The following is a 16,563-nucleotide window of genomic DNA, read 5'->3' as shown; positions in this document are numbered from 1 at the left end:
GATATGGTTTAAACCTTTGAGTTATCTAAAGCATCCTTAGTTATAATGGCAAAGTCTTTTATCTTCTTGGGTGAAAAAGAATGGTGGGCTTTTCCTTTATTTGCAAAATGATATTAGAGTCTCTGTACATAGCAGCAGGCTCTATAAGTCAGTGAGATTTCTTTTTGTTAATAATTGTCTTTAAAATTACAAAAGTAATGCATACTTAAAACTTTCAAATTATAGACAGCATTAAGGTAAAAAAAATGGGGGGCTGTCCATGATCACTGGAAATTTGAGCATCATTTCCTCTATTTCTAGCCACTGGACAAGGCATGGATAACATTTATAAAAAGAGTGACATGCTCACCTCATGGTTTTCTCCCTTACTTTGATGTAATAAAATAGCTAAGTGATTGTTCCTTATCAGCATTTATGGACCTACTCCAGTCTCTTTAAAAGCTACATAGTATTATGGAGTCTAGATGTTCCGTAATTTAATAATGACCCTATTGATGGAGACTATGCTGCTATTGTAGCAACTACTGAGAAAATACTGCTCTGAACAGGCTTGTATACATATTTTTGCACACATGTATCTGCAGGCTACATTCTTAGAAGTTGAATTGCTGGGTCAAATGATAAATGTACCTTTAATTCTGACTGATATTGCCAAACTGTCTTCCAAAGGATTGTTCCAATTTACATCCTCACCACCAATGAATAAGTATGCCCACTTCCCTTGATCCCCTCTAATACAGCATTCTAAAAGTTTTTTGCATCTTTGCCAACCTGCTAATTGAAAAATGCTATCTTATGGTTTAGTCTGGATTTGAAAAACGGTATTTCATTGTGGTCTGATTTCCATTTTCTTAACTATATCTTTTGCAGTAAATCATATATGTAACCTCTTTGGCTCCTTTTTCCAGTGGGTATTTTTTTTCTTCTTATTTGTAAGTACTGTTTGCTCTGAAAACTAATGCTTTGTTACATTTGCTGCAAAAATATTTACCGTGTTTGTTGTTCAACTTTTGAATTGACCTATAGTATTTTTAAGATGTAAAATTTTTAGTTTTACAAGTTGAAATATATGAATCATCTACGGTTACTAGTTTTATATCTTGCTTTGAAAACATTCTCACCATTGCAATTGTAAAAGCAAAGTTCTCTGTGTTTTTTATTTTTAGTGTTTAATTCTTTGATCCATCTGGAAATGTTTTGGATACGAGGATTGAAGTAGGGATCCAGTTTGATATTTTTCAGACCTGAAACCACTTATAATAGTCTATCAACCCCAGCCCCATGATTTACCATGTATCAAAATCCTTATGTATTTCAATTTATTTCTTGACCTTATTCTGTTCCATTTTTCTTCTTGACAGAATCAGATTCTCTTGCTTATTGTAGCTCTTTAATGTGTTTAAATATGCTGAAAGCACCCTCTCCAGCTTTTTTCTTCCTTTTAGTATTTTCTGGCTATTCTTTCATGCTTAATTAATCATAATATCTTTAGAATCAGCTTGTGTAGTCATTAAAAATTAAAATCTTATTGATTCATTATGGAGATGGTATTAAATTTATAGATCAGTTTAGGAGAAATTGATTTTTAAATTGACTTTTTAAAATATCAAGGCTTCTTACCACTTCCCAATAGAATATGTCTTTCTATTTGTTAAATTATTCGTTGATGGTCCTCAAAGTCATTTTAAAGTTTTCTTCACACGAATCTTGCACATTTCTTATTCAATTTATTCCTATGTAGTTTATGATGCTAGTTCGTATTATAATGGAAATCTCTTATTCAGATATATATTCTATGTGATGTTGATTTGTGTATAGAAAAGCTATTGATTATTGTGTGATTTCAGATTATTTGTAACAGTTTCTTAGGTTTTCCTATGCTTTTCCTGCATATTCAAGACTCAGTCTTCTAGAAGTAAGCGATAAATTTCGCTCCTCCCTCCTAATTTCTTTACCTCTCATTTCTCTTGTCTGAGCGCACTGACACCTTTCTCCAAAAAGTAGATAATAGTGATGTATTCCTGATACCTTTTGCCATTTAGAAATTTTAAATCTTTACATAAGAAAATCTGTTATTCTTTTCTTTCATAGCTTCTGGGGTTTATATCTTGCTTTGGAAGATATTTCCCACTCCCCAGATGCTAATGAGACATTCCATATTTTCTTCTAATATTTTATAGTTTTCACTTTTACACTTAGATCTTCGATCCATCTGGAATTTATCTCTATGTATTGCATGAGATAAAAATCTAACTTCATTTTTTCCAGATGGTTCGCCAAATATCCCAACATCATTTATAAAATTGGTCAGTCTTTCCACACTAGTTTGAAATGCCACTTTAGTCATATTCTAAGTAGATCAGTTTTCTTTTTAAACCAGAGCTTAAAAAATAAATAAACTGAATTACAGTAGAGAACAAAGACAGGAAATGCAGGCAAAAAACAGACATTAAGATAAAGTTGTACACAAACTATTTAATGTATATAATATAATACAAATGTCATTCATACCAAAATAGTATAAATATAAATAATTCACAGAAAATTTTCTTATAAAATACTTCTGTAAGAAAGATTCAGAGGATGGACACCCATGAAATATAAGACTGTAGGAGCTGATTATTCAAACGTTGTTTAGAGTTACTCCCATCATATAGAAAGTTATTTTAGCCTCAAAGCCATAAACGTCGTCCAGCTGCCTAGTTTAACCCCAAATCAGATGTTTCTGAGAGTGGATCAGAATGTCCATTAAGTAAATAGCGAAGTCTGAAATTAGGGGGAAAAAAGTAACAGTCTCTTCTGTTCTTATAATTCTAGACGGTTTGACGTTTCATTTACATCTCTGAGGCTCTAGATGTATGTCAGCATGTATGTCACATTCCTTACACTGGAGTAGAGTGAAGGTGGACAGTGGCCCTATGCAATCCTTTCTCTTTTAACAGGAGAGGTGATTGAGTCATTGAGATCAAATGCCAGAGATAATAAGAGTCAGTGTGGATCTCTGAAACCTGTATGGAAATCCTAAAACGTGCACTGAAATGCATGCCTTCCCAGGGCTTTGAAAAGTCTGTGAAATAACAAGTTAACAATTAATATTATGATAGTGAATGCTGATAGTTAACTGGCCACATCTTTTGGTCTTAAAAGGCCTGAAGTGCTACTACATGTTAGTGGAACTACAACAGAGCCAACTGATGAATTTGTGTAACAATCTTCATTTTAGAAGATTAGAAAGAATGTTATTGGCCAATAAAAATTTCCATTTTCTTATGTTATCTGTTCCAGTTTAAATAAAAATTAACAGAATAGTCAAAGAGAAAGACAGATCACTAATCTTGCAGTGTCAAGTCATGTCCTCGGAGACTCCTCTAGTAAGTGAAGAAAGCCCACAAGATGGTTATGAGGTGTGTTTCTACACAGCATCGCTAAAACATGCGCACTGTGTTTTCTCACAAATGGAATGATAGGTTTTTAGGAAGCACATTTGATTGAGCTTTAATCAAGCAATTAAATAACAACAGTAACAATAATAACAATAGCACCAGCAACCACAAATAAGCCACTTTCTTCAGTGGTTGGGGATATGCGTGTTCTGTGTCTGTGGAGGCTGGAAGAGAGGTATGGCCTGCATCGCATTATATAGATGATCTAAGTCCGTTATGTTATTACAGGTACAACAGAAGCCAGCCCCAGAATGTCAGCCTCTGGGAAGTAACTGCTGTCCAGGGCGCTTTATAATTACAAAATGCTTAAATACTAGAAACTCTTTCACAGAGCCAAGCCCAGTCTCAGATTTGAAAGCACTTAAAAACTATCCTTGTAACAGCCATACTGCTTTATACTTTATCTATTTTTAGAGGCCCAATATTTGTTTGGCTGGAAGAAAAAAATTGGAACGTGAAAAGTATGCCCAGGAGCAAATCTGCAATAATAAGCAGCACATACATGTTGTGGAGGAAAACATTCAACATAAGACAGTCAACATAAAAACAGATTCTGCTGAGGCGTCTTTATAAATAGCAGTTATTATTTTGCTTTCAATTGCTAAGCGTTCTAAATAGCATGCCCTTAAAAGTCGTCAAGTTCTTTATATGAATATAATTTCCTGATCTTAACTTTCATAAAGTTATTATGAAAAATTATAAATGTATTCCATTAGCTTCATGTGTAAGTTTACAATCATCATATTGTTAAAATTAGAAACACAAGGAAGAAAAAGAAAGAAATAGAAACACTATCAGGCACTGGAGAAGCTATTAATTGGAAAGTATTAATTTTTCTGTAGAAGAACAGAGTTTGCCTATGCAACTCTTTATTAAATGGTTTGAACAGATATCCTCTCCCATAGATTTATAGTTGAAATTGTCCCAATTGGTTGTCGGTAGGTCACACCCAATTTAAGGTCACACCCTGCCTTATCTTTAATGTCCCTTTCAATTCCTGAGCATAATAACAAGGAGGAATTATGCTTTGAACCCTAAAGGAACAGTTTTGGGGCTGTTTGCTTTACATAATTACTGCTATAAAGTAATTATACTTTATAACAGGTAGATTTTCACACTGTATCTTTAAAAGCAAAAAATCATTTTAAAAGGTTCTGAATCGCCTCCATCTGGAAAGTACAGAGGCATATAAAGGGAACGCATGGCTATTTCAGTACTGGGGAAATGCGGTCGTAATGCAGGGAAGAAAAGCGCATTTCCTGATTTCCACGATGCTGGGGCATTTTCTGATCCCCTTCGCTAATCCAGGGCCGTTGGCCGTGAGTAGGGCTAATGCAAGTCTCCATCACCAGCATCTTCCCTGAGACCAAAGGCCGGCTCCAGATGTGGCAGTGCAGAGGAGCTACCTTGACAGCCGGCAGACACCAGCGACTATGGTAACACTTAAAGGGCCTGAAACACCTTCAGTCACTGCTGCAGTGCGTTCTTGCATCAACCCACGCAATTCGACTTGGCAATATAGAAAATGGTAAAGTGGAGTTAAGGAAAATGCTAACGAATACTGCAAATCATGTTTAGAATGGAAATTGTGACTTTGCTAGCATTACAAGTATTTCCTGCCTCCCAACCAATAGATCCGTAACCAGGATGGCTTGCTGTGACTTTTGCGGCACCCAAGCCAAAGCAGTAACATTTCCGTAAGAGCATATGCGCCATGACAGAAGACTACAGCAGCCCAGAAAAATGATTTTTCCTGGGAAGGTCTGTGCAGCGATGAATAGGGCTCCTGATGCTATGGCAGCTGGGCAGAGATTTTCACTGCTTCCAGCCCACAGTGAGGTAATTTTAAAGGCACTTTTCCCTTCATTTATTCTGCATTCACTGCATGTACATTTTTTGATGTCAGGGGGACATTGCAGGAAAGATCAGATGAGATAGGCTGACAATAGAGCCAAAGTTCAAAGCTTCTCTATTCTCAGGTAACAGCCAGGACAGTTTGTCTGCATTAAATGTCTTGAGGGCATGTGTCACTGTAACCCTGTCCGCAGCTTTTCAAACAGTTCAAGACAAACAAATCACTTAGCGGTTGAACAACTGTAGCATCTGATGCCATCACACAGACGTGGTAGCGACAGCCACTAATCAAAGTTCTTTTCATTCCGTTGAAAAAGAAGTTCCTCGGCTTTGGTTTAAGATCACTTTTTATGTTGTTCTTTTGAAAATTATTATATGCCAAGGTTAAAAAAAAAGAGAAAGAGAGAGAGAGAAGATTCTGTCTATAGGAACCGGAAAGTCAAGCCTTCTGGCGGCATGCTGCTCTCGGTGACTAACTATGGGGTCAGGGGAGAGTCGTCAGAGGTGACCGGCAAGGCCTGTAAAGGAATAGCCAAGCCCTCCTTCGAACCACCTGCCCAGACCCCAGGTGAGACCCCACTCTCAGCTGGTACACCTGGGCGTCTGTGCTCTCCTTTCAGGCGTTCTTGCTGACTCCGCAAGGAAGCATGGACAACCAAGGCCAACACCACCAGGCGGTAGAGCTGTAACACCACCACCAGGAAATTCTTGGCAGCAAAGAACACCAGCATCTGGTTGATCACTTTGAAATAGGTCATCAGGATGAGTCGCACAACAAGGAAGGGACCGTCTTGTATGAGGACGCTGATTCCAATGTTCCACAGGTCGGCACTGTATTGGCAAAAGAACCGGCTGGGGAACCCCCTTGTTGCCATAGACACAGGGCACACAACATGCTGTACTGAAAACACAAGAGAGACCAGTTACCGTAGCTCTCTGACATGCAGAAAAGTAAGGCAGAGTGAAGTGGGGACAAGTCATCAGCCATGGGGGTTACGCTCATGCACAATGGGGAGTGATTCTGTAATTTCATTCTGGAGGGAAACAAGTGTAACCACCCTGCCATTTTACATCCTTGGGCATTTTATATTGAAAATGGATCATCTGTTATAAGTCCAATGACACACATGAAAAAAAGCCAGCCTCTGGTTTCTATCCACGTAAAAAAAAAATCAGCTCATCTTCAAGTCCTCACTCACACTGGGGAAAGCACAATTAACTAGGCTAGAAAGGATAAAGAGCAGAAGAAGCCGCCCTGTCTGTCTTTGAAGTCTGCAGAGTAGGAAGGCAGCACGGCAGGGTGCTCTCAGCCTCAAGTCAGGGAGCCTGGCTTCCTCTCCTGGTTTCCTCATTTTATAACAGCAAGATGCACGCCAAGTTACTTAGGCTGCCTGGACCTCAGTTTCCTCCTTTGAAAACTGGAGAACAATGACAGCTTTGAGGAGAGGGGCCCCTATTCCCTGACTGTTTTTGGTTCCATTAGACTAACACCCCTGGCACCTCTCCTTTCTCACTGTCTTTCCCTGAGGATAATTCATGACTTACCTGGCTGCTAAATTTGGGAGATGAAACAGAGTGTCGGTGGCCCAGAGCTGTCTGCATCCCCTCTCTGGTACCTGCCTATTTACTGGTTGACTCACTTGGCCCTCTATGTAAATTGTGTTGTGAAAATTCAAGCACTTATCTTCAAATTCAAACTGAAGTCACGTTAAACATATCTCTCTAACAGGGGTGGGGAAAAAAAGCCCAAATAAATGCCATGGTTATTTTACTTTGTCTAATTCCTTATGGTTTTGTTGCACAGTTTACAAGAAAGACTGGATATGATTACTGATTTTCCAGTTGAACAAAAGGAGGTCCAATCAACAAATGAACCTTTTTTGTTTTAATTTCTAAAATGTAAATTTAATTCAGGGTCAAGGGCAGAAAATAATCCTTTTATAATAATGAAGACTTCCATTTGGAGTTTTCAAACAAAGAATGCCTTCGTCTACTGGAGCCTGCAAATATTATGAAGCTGCTTTGATATGGGTGCACATAACGTACCGTTTGTTGGAAACACAATAGTGATTTAGTCAGAAGTAACATTTGGTCTTTGTTTTTCAAACAGCTGCATAACATTATCACCCCTGAAAGTTTACAGAATTTCTTTCTTAAATAAAAATTTTCTAAGCAAGGCGGTAAACCACAAGATATGGGAGGGTGAGGCCCAGCAGAGGGAATGACAAAAGAAAAACCAACGTAAGATCAATAGTCACCGTTCCTAAGAAGTTAGGGTCGGGAAATGGCTCCCAGAGGACCTCCTAAAAGTATTATTCGACATCTAAACTGAAGGTGCCTAATATTCTCGCAGAGGACACCAGCTGATTAATGGTATAGAGTACCTTCTGGGGCACATTACAACAAAATCTCTGTGTGTGTGTGTGTGTGTGTTATTGGCATACATTTGTTTGCAGTTATTAACTAGTAATTAGGTTTGGGGCATTTCCAAAAAGCCACAGCCACTCTTTCCTTCTGTTGGCAATTTTGTTTTGCAAAGTGGATGCTAAGGTCTAAAATGGCCCCTAAAACCTCTGTGCCTATCAAAGTGGACCAAAAAAAGATGCAGAAAAAAATTAAATATCTCTGTACAAAGATTAATTCTAACCCTGAGGCCATCAGGTAGGGTACCATAAGAAAGGAGTCAGACTTCAGGAAAACGTAACTATTCAATCCTAGAATTTCTTCAGAGTTAAAGTGGCATCCAGGAGAATTTCCAAATCAAAATTCCAGGGCGGGCTTCCCTGGTGGCGCAGTGGTTGAGAGTCCGCCTGCCGATGCAGGGTACGCGGGTTCGTGCCCCGGTCCGGGAAGATCCCACATGCCGCGGAGCGGCTGGTCCCCGTGAGCCATGGCCGCTGAGCCTGCGCGTCCGGAGCCTGTGCTCCGCAACGGGAGAGGCCACAACAGTGAGAGGCCCGCGTACCGCAAAAAAAAAAAAAAAATTCCAGGGCTCCTAGAAGTTATGGGATAACTCCAGGTCAATGCATTCCAATAGAACCATCTGTGTTAGGAAAAACGTTCTATATCTGTGCTGTCTGACATCATAGCCATATGCAGCCACGGAGCAGGCTAGTGTGACTGAGGAACTGAACTTTAAATTTTATTTAATTTTAATTAATGTTAATCTAAACAGCCACATGTGGCTAGTGGGTACTGTACTGGATAATGCAGCTCTAGATCATCAGTATGAAATGGCCAGAAAACCTTTTACTTCTTGCAAAGTCTTGGGGGTTTATGTCTTTATTAAAATAAGCCCAATGGGACTCTAAGAGCCAATACTGAGGAAAAATCTAATTTCCCATGTGGCCCTGAACCTGCTCTTATTCCCTTTGAAGTTCTAATACAAGGGTCTGACAAAGGAATGAAAATGGCCCCTTAAAAAATCAGGAGATAACATTTGCATGCCAGTAAGCGTGCTGAAGCACAGTCGCTACAAACTATGTCTTATTTTTGTCATCACAAGGACCCTCAGTCCTCACTGCAATAATTATCATCCCCATTGCATGGATGAAAAACTGAGGCGCTGATGTGTTAACTAATTTGCAGAAGCTTTTACACATAGCAAGTGATGGAACTACTGTATGAAATGAACATAAAGCTGTGCTCTTATCGACTTAATTGTGTCAGGCTCACCATGTACCAGAGTGGATCATGGCTTTCCTAAGTTTCAACCTAGTTGTCTTCTAAACTGAACTGGAACTAACACTGAGATATCGAAGTGATAAAAAAAAAAAAAGATAATCCTCTCAAATGCTTCCTTAGCTTCACTGCAGTTCATAATCAAGAGCTGTACTTTTCTGTTTCTTCGAGCAAACATCGGACACTTACCTGCCAGGTCAAGTGGGAACTGCAGCATACTCCAGGTCCATATAACAAGGATGGCATAGACCAGAGCAGGGCTATTCCTAGAATGCAGACAAAATTTTAAATTAGTGATGAAAAATACGAACACATGCAGAAAAATCTTGTCTCTTTTTGTTCTCATATTTGACTATATCCTAATAAACCTCTTGAGAGTTGTCAGAATATCTTGGTGATATAAGATATCCATGAAAAATTCATGCATGATTAAAATGGAATAATGAAAAAGAAGTTTAAAAAAATCTGGGACGTAAAACCCAACTTCCACATGTGCCAACATCTGTGTGAATTATGACAGAGCCTCTTGGTCCTATATTGCTGTATTTAGTTTTACAGAATCATGGACACATTATGGGAGGGAAATGCTAGGACAAAAGTTAGACATTAACCTGGAAATTCAGAGGACTGATTTCAAGGAATTTCAAGGAGGGAAATTGAAAATTGTTCCAAGATTCCCAAGACTCTAGCTTAAAAGTACATCTCAAAAGGCCTAGATGAGGCTCAACAATTAAGAGCTTAGCATGTAAAAGAAAGTTATCCTCAGGTGAAAAAAAACATAGGGAGATAAATCCAATCATCAAAGATATACATTGGACACTAGGATGTAAATTAAAGGATGTGATTGTTTCATTCACCATTGGATTTCCCCAGTGCCTATAACAGTACATGGCAAATAACAGTCACTCAACAAATATTTGTGGAAGGAATTGCTGAACGAATAATCAAAGGATCTGTACTTGGAAGAAATACAAATGTCATAGACCTAGGAAAATGGTCTTGAAGACTAAAGTCAGAAAGAAGAGAGGTTACAAAAACGCAAAGGATCCGAAAGAAGTCTCAAAGTCACGTTTTTACAGCAAAATCCCAAAGGAAATTATCAATTTGAGGTTAGTGGTGTAATAACAGATATTGTTGCCAACTTCTCTGTCAAGAGGGATTTCCAGAATGGAGAGGGATAGAAAAACATCAGGGAACAGTAATTGAAACCAAACTCAATGAGGTGATTGTAAGGGATATCTTTAAATGCTTCGAGTATTGAGGCCCTGAAAAATTAGATCTTAAAACTCTGAGAGAATCTGTAAATGAGATTTCTAAGCCATCATTATCTGTCCTGGCAGTTAACGGTGAAGACAAGGTTGGTGACAAAAAAATGAAGTCTTAACTTTCAAAATGAAGCAGAAGTATATTTTCAACTATAAAGGCACATTTACTGTTAATCCCTAGTTAGATTATATAACTGATTATTTGAAAGATTTCTGAGAGCCCTTATTGAAGAAGACAGTGTTACCTGAGAATCAGCACAGGTTACCTGAGAACAACGGCACTCAGCTAAGATTATTTTCTCTCTCCCCTCTCCTTTTTTTTAAAATAGAGTTAGGATTACTAAGCAGATAATGATACATACATAATAATAGACACTGGATTTAAACAAGGCTCATGAAAAAAGCCTCCCATAGTGTTCTTATTAGCAAGATTAAGAAATGTTCTGAGTGTGAGCACAGTTAGGTGGATTCCTAACTGTGTAAATGACTCAGGGATCTGTAAAGGGAGCTCTCCAAGGGTCGCTGCAGGCTCTGCCTTTGACTCTGTTCTACTTCACATTTCATCACTGAGTTGGTTGCCGACATTGATGGAAGGCTTCTCATATGCACATATGACATTGGGGGCTGGATGAGAAACCAATACCCCAGAAGACATCATCAGGATCCCCAAAGATCTTGACAGGATGTAACTGGATGACCTAGAATAGGATGGAAGAGGTAGCACTTCACAGCAGCAGCCATTAAAAAGGCTCAAGGATTTTCCCTTCCTGTTATCTAATTATGAGTCCGCAGTGTGACATGATTTATGATTTTCCAAAATCAGATGCAATCATAGGTCTCTTCCCGAGAAGTTTAAAGTCTAGAATTTTAAGTGAAAATGCCTAGGGAATGCAGTCTATAACTTTTCCCTCTTTGCAAAGTCAATGTCTCTATATAGTAGACCTTCAGTAAGCGCCTGAATTTTTAAATAATCTTGCCTGCCATTTCTGAGCTCATACTATGTGGCAGGCAGTTTTCTAAGTGTTTAGCTCTGCGATCACACTTAATCCTCATACCAGCTCGACAAAGTACGAACACTTATTATCTCTCTTTGGCCAGTGATTTCAGCATCCACCTTCTTACCTTTCCATGGTAGTATTTCCATGAAGGAAATGGACAGTTTTAGCCCTGCTCTGTTCTACAATATTCAGGGTGTAACTGACATATTATGTGTTGTCCTTCATGTTTTAGGAGGAACACTGAAAACATTTTTGGTCCAAAAAAGAGAGACTAGGGCGATGAGAGGACTCAGAGCCATGTTAGACATGGCATAGTTCAAGGAACTAAAAACTAGAGAAGACTGCTTTAAAACTTGATTTCATACATTTAAAGGGTTATCATTGTGGAGAAGGAATTAAACTTATTTCTTACGACTTCAGAGGGCCAATTCAGGTTCAGAGGATTTGAGTTGCACCTGTAAGAATCCAAATTTCATCCCAGTAGAGGAAAGTACTTTCTAATAATACTAATTCAAAATAGAACACGTTGCCCCTGGGGTTAGTATATTCTCTATTAGTGAAAGTTTTCAAAGAAAGTCTGGACAAAAACTTGAGAAAATTTTGGAGAGGATTTTGTAACAGATGTAAAATAGGTTTCTCAATAGATGGTCACTTTTGAAGTTTCTTCTCATCTCAGACTTCAGTAATTCTACGAAAAAACCCATGTGCAATTTGTCTGCAAGGCAGCAGAAAGAAGTGGTAAAGCACGAGCTCTGGTGCTAGGTTGCCAGGGTTCAAATACCAGCTCTAACCCTCACCAGAGAGACAGGATGTGGGCTTCCAGTCCCAGACTAATCATTTACCAGCTACACGAATAGGAACAAGTAATTTAATACCTATGTGCTCTGGTTTACCCACCTTCCATGTGGGGATGACAGTAATAATAGCTATTGGATTTTATATGATCATTTTTATTAAATATATTGTTTAAAGATATTAAACATATAAAGCTCTTAGAACAGCACTGGATACAGACTAAGCATGGTATTCCACCACAAGTTAAGTATTATTTTTTACCACGTAACCTTGAGACTCTTGCAACTTCTCTTGCCTGCCATTCTTCAGCTTATAATATCGTGGTAATGACAGTATCTACCTCATGGTGGTGTCGTAAAGACTAAGTAACTCGTCACAACTAAAACCCTTAGAACAGTGCTTGGAACACAGCAAGAGATAAATCAATATTATCCGCTACTACTGTTAGTAGTAGTAATAGTAGTTTTATTTTTATTATGTGAACATATTTCTTAAACTCTTTGTGTTTTAATTTTATTATTATACAAAACAGGGGTAAATAATAAACTGACTTTAGCCCTAAGTAAGTCAAACTCTAACCCTCTAATACCAAATATATGTCTTTTGCATTCCCAAGTATTATTATCTGAACACACACAATATGGGAGAATGTGGGTGTTGAGAAACCTATTACTAAAGTTATCAAAAATAACTTTGGAAAAGATGGCCAGAAAATCTTTGGAGCAGACAAATTTGTATTATTAATTCAGACAGTAAAATTTATCCAGGAAGGTTAAACGCTGGAATATAAATACATCACTGAGCTTAAATGGCAAACACTCCAAATTTGTGAAGGAATTTTGGAGTCAATTTCTCCAGCATTGTCTCTGTTGTGTAATTGTCTCCCCAACTTGTCTTGCCCCATTTTCTCATGTGTAATCTGTCTTCATAAGCGTCAACTGAGAAGCATGTAAGCAGACAATGGGCTCTTCATACAGAGACAAAAGATCATTTGAAGTATAATTATAGATGTATCACTTCTCTGCTTGGAAAACTAGGAGGATAAAAGACTAGCATTTGGTAAATCAGTGCACCACAACTATTGGGTGAAAAGTAAAAATAAAGTCATAAATTGCTATTTTTTTATTAAAGTGTAGTTGATTTAAAATGTGTTAATTTCTGCTGTAGAGCAAAATAACTCAGTTATACATAAATATACATTCTTTTTTATATTCTTTTCCACTATGGTTTATCCCAGGACATTGAATATAGTTCCCTGTGCTATACAATAGAACCTGTTGTTCATCCATTCTGTGTATAATAGTTTGCATCTACTAATCCCAAATGTAAGGATGACAGTAATAATAGCTATTGGATTTTATATTATAATTTTAATTAAATATATTGTTTAAATATGTTAAACATATAAAGCTCCTAGAACAGCTAAGAGCTGTTCCCACCCCGCCCCCCCACCTTGGCAACCGTAAGTCTGTTCTCTATGTCTGTGAGTCTGTTTCTGCTTCATAGATAGGTTCATTTGTGTCATACTTTAGATTCCACATATAAGTGATATCATATGGTATTTGTTTCTCTTTCTGACTTACTTCACTTAGTATGATAATCTCTAGTTGCATCCATGTCGCTGCAAATGGCATGATTTTGTTCTTTTTATGGCTGAGTAGTATTCCAGTGTACATTTGTACCACATCTTCTTTATCCATTCATCTGTCTCTGGATATTCAGGTTGTTTCCATGTCTTGGCTATTGTGAATAGTGCTGATATGAACATAGGGGCGCATGTATCTTTTTGATTATAGTTTTTGTCCAGATACATGCCCAGGAGAGGGATTGCTGGATCATATGGTAATTCTGTTTTCAGTTTTCTGAGGAACCTCCAGACTGTTTTCCACAGTGGCTACACCACCTTACATTCTCACCAATAGTGCAGGAGGGCTCCCTTTTCTCCACACCCTCTCCAGCATTTGTTACTTGTAGACTTTTTAATGATGGCCATTCTGACCAGTGTGAGGTGGTACGACATTGTAGTTTAGATTTGCATTTCTCTAATAATTAGCCATGTTGAGCATCTTTTCATGTGCATATTGGCCATCTGTATGTCTTCTTTGGGGAAATGTTTACTTAGATCTTCTGCCCACTTTTTGATTGGGTTGTTTTGTTGTTGTTGAGTTGTATCGGCTATTTGTATATTTTGGAAATTAAGCCCTTGTCAGTCACATCGTTTGCAAATATTTTCTCCCATTCCATAGGTTGTCTTTTCATTTTGTTTATGGTTTCCTTTGCTGTGAAAAAGCTTGTAAGTTTGATTGGGTCCCATTTGTTTATTTTTGTTTTTATTTCTATTACCTTGGAAGACTGACCTAAGAAAACATTGATATGATTTATGTTTTGTCTATGTTCTCTAGGAGTTTTATGGTGTCTTGTCTTATATTTAAGTTTTTAAGCCAGTCTGAGTTTATTTTGGTGCGTGGTTTGAGGGTGTATTCTCATGCATTGCTAATTTGCTTAACTGTTTCTTTTTGAAAGTGTAAATACTCCTATCGATAAGAGATAATCAGTGGATAGAGTTGCTCTAGCTTTTTAAAAAGCATCCCACAAACCTCTTCAGAGGAGCAAAAAAATTAAGGAGAGAGAGAGAAAAGGAAAGAAAGCAAGCAAATGAGCTATTAAGCTAACCTGGAAGAAATGCTTCATCAAGCAAAAAGAGCTAAACTAAAAGAACACATAGTGTAAACGTAGAAAAACTCTCCTTTGTTTGGTCAGATATTCACAGTGAAGTAGCAGTAATGCTACGGGAACATTTTACCAAGTGTGTTTTTTCTTTTCAGTAAATGATCTGTGTTCAAAAAAAGACTGCAGAGAGTGATCTCCAAAGGTGTAAATAACTACTTAACTCTTCCTGGCAATTATACTGAAATTCAGACTTGTTAAAATGTTGGAGGGTGGCTGTAGCAGAATGAAATGGTCAGCAAATCCTCTCCCCAGCAAACATACATAACACTGGACAAATTGTCAAAAACAACCACTTCAGATCTCTGGAAATAAACCGAAGGCAAATAACAAATTGAGTAACATTTATTCATGAAAACCTGGTAGAACTTCAGTTAAGAACAGTGAGCGTCTAAGGCATTCTTGCCCATGGGATGTTCCCTTAAACCTCCAGCTTTGCTATGTGAAGGAAAAATGGCACCAGACAGTTAAATAGGCAATGAAGACTTTATTGAAGTCTGCAGTAAGGGAGAGAGACTGAATTCACCCCCACTGAAACAAAATCAGAAGAGTTTTTAAACACTGGGGTGAGCTAGTGGAACAGTACTAGAGGTTGTTAGAGAGGGAAGTTGGTCAATGTGATTGGGCCATCTATGTTTGCTAATTGGCACTGATATAAGTTAAGTTCCTGTCGTCCCAGAGAGACTAGGAGATGGGGGTGTTATCTTTCCTGATGATCACATTTCAAAGGGATGGCTCTCACATCCTCGAGAAAGATATTCCTACTCTGTAAAGCTGGAAAGAGTCTAAGAGAAGACTTACATCTCAAAGGGACGTAGAAAGAAATGACAGTTGCAAGTTTTCTAAAATCAGTGCTCTGAGGAAAGGGAGAGCAGAGGCTTATATTCAGGAATAAACTTTTTTAAAGTTTAATCAAGCTGAGGGGAATGTTAAGGCTGCCTTGGTCAGTCAGAGTGGTGGTTTTACCAGGGAGAGCTTAGCAATGAAAACCAGAGGCCCCTTGTGACCAGGGTATGCTGACTTGATTTGGAGTGGAGTGTGAAATCCATGGTTAAAGGTGTGGTCAGTAAAAGTAACACATTTAGTTGGAAATGAATGGGGAAGCCCATGGCTTTCCTACTTAGAGGTTGCAGCCCCAGCTGGGGTGAGGGGCAGACTAACTTAACATTTCATGGAGAGATTCCAAAAATAAGAGAGCCATAGAAAGGCTAGATAATGTCTCCAAGTTTGCCAGACATGTGCAGGGACGATCCAAGAAGGCCCAGTAGAAATTTAAAACTGGTTATATATGAAAACTTTCTGAACTTGAATGTGCGATCCAGCTCATACACAGATCCATCAGCAGAGGGTGGAACTCAAAAGGGCTCAGAGTGTTTGATCACAAACCCTGCTCAAATCATTGGCTGACCATAGGTGTGACCCTAATAGCCATGCTAAAGACAAAAATAAGAATTAAAAAAACAAACAAAAAACAAGTCCGAGCAGAAGCATCAGTGACTGCAATCCACGGGGAGATAGAGTCCTCAGATTAAGTTCAGGCAATTTATTGAGACAACAAAGATGACAAGAAGACTCCTGAGGCATGTGGGGAAGCCTGAGGATAACATATTGCTACAAAACGTAATACAAAATGTTCAGTTTTCAGCAAAACAGTATGGGACATACAAAGAAACAGGAATGCATGACCCATGCTCAGGAGAAAACAACAACCATCAATTAATCAATAGAAACTGACTCTAATGGGGTCCAGATATTGGATTTAGCAGATAAAGACATCAAAGCAACTATCTTAAATATTTT

General features: G+C 38.2%; 1 protein-coding gene across 1 annotated transcript in view; it reads right to left on the bottom strand.

Annotated features, from left to right (window-relative positions):
* Nucleotides 1-5,773: 5,773 nt before the first annotated feature.
* Nucleotides 5,774-16,563, bottom strand: part of TMEM26 (transmembrane protein 26) — a 43,373-nt gene continuing 32,583 nt past the window's right edge. The window contains exons 5-6 of the mRNA XM_060033766.1: nucleotides 9,168-9,244; nucleotides 5,774-6,198 (exon numbers count right to left, since the gene is read on the bottom strand). Of these exons, the coding sequence (XP_059889749.1) occupies nucleotides 5,774-6,198; nucleotides 9,168-9,244 (502 nt within the window). The remainder of the gene's footprint in view (nucleotides 6,199-9,167; nucleotides 9,245-16,563) is intronic.

Source organism: Delphinus delphis, chromosome 16 (genome assembly GCF_949987515.2).
Source record: "Delphinus delphis chromosome 16, mDelDel1.2, whole genome shotgun sequence".
Taxonomy (NCBI): Eukaryota; Metazoa; Chordata; class Mammalia; order Artiodactyla; family Delphinidae; genus Delphinus; species Delphinus delphis.
The sequence above is the reverse complement of the archived record's forward strand: the minus strand, read 5'-3'. Positions and strand labels throughout refer to the sequence as shown.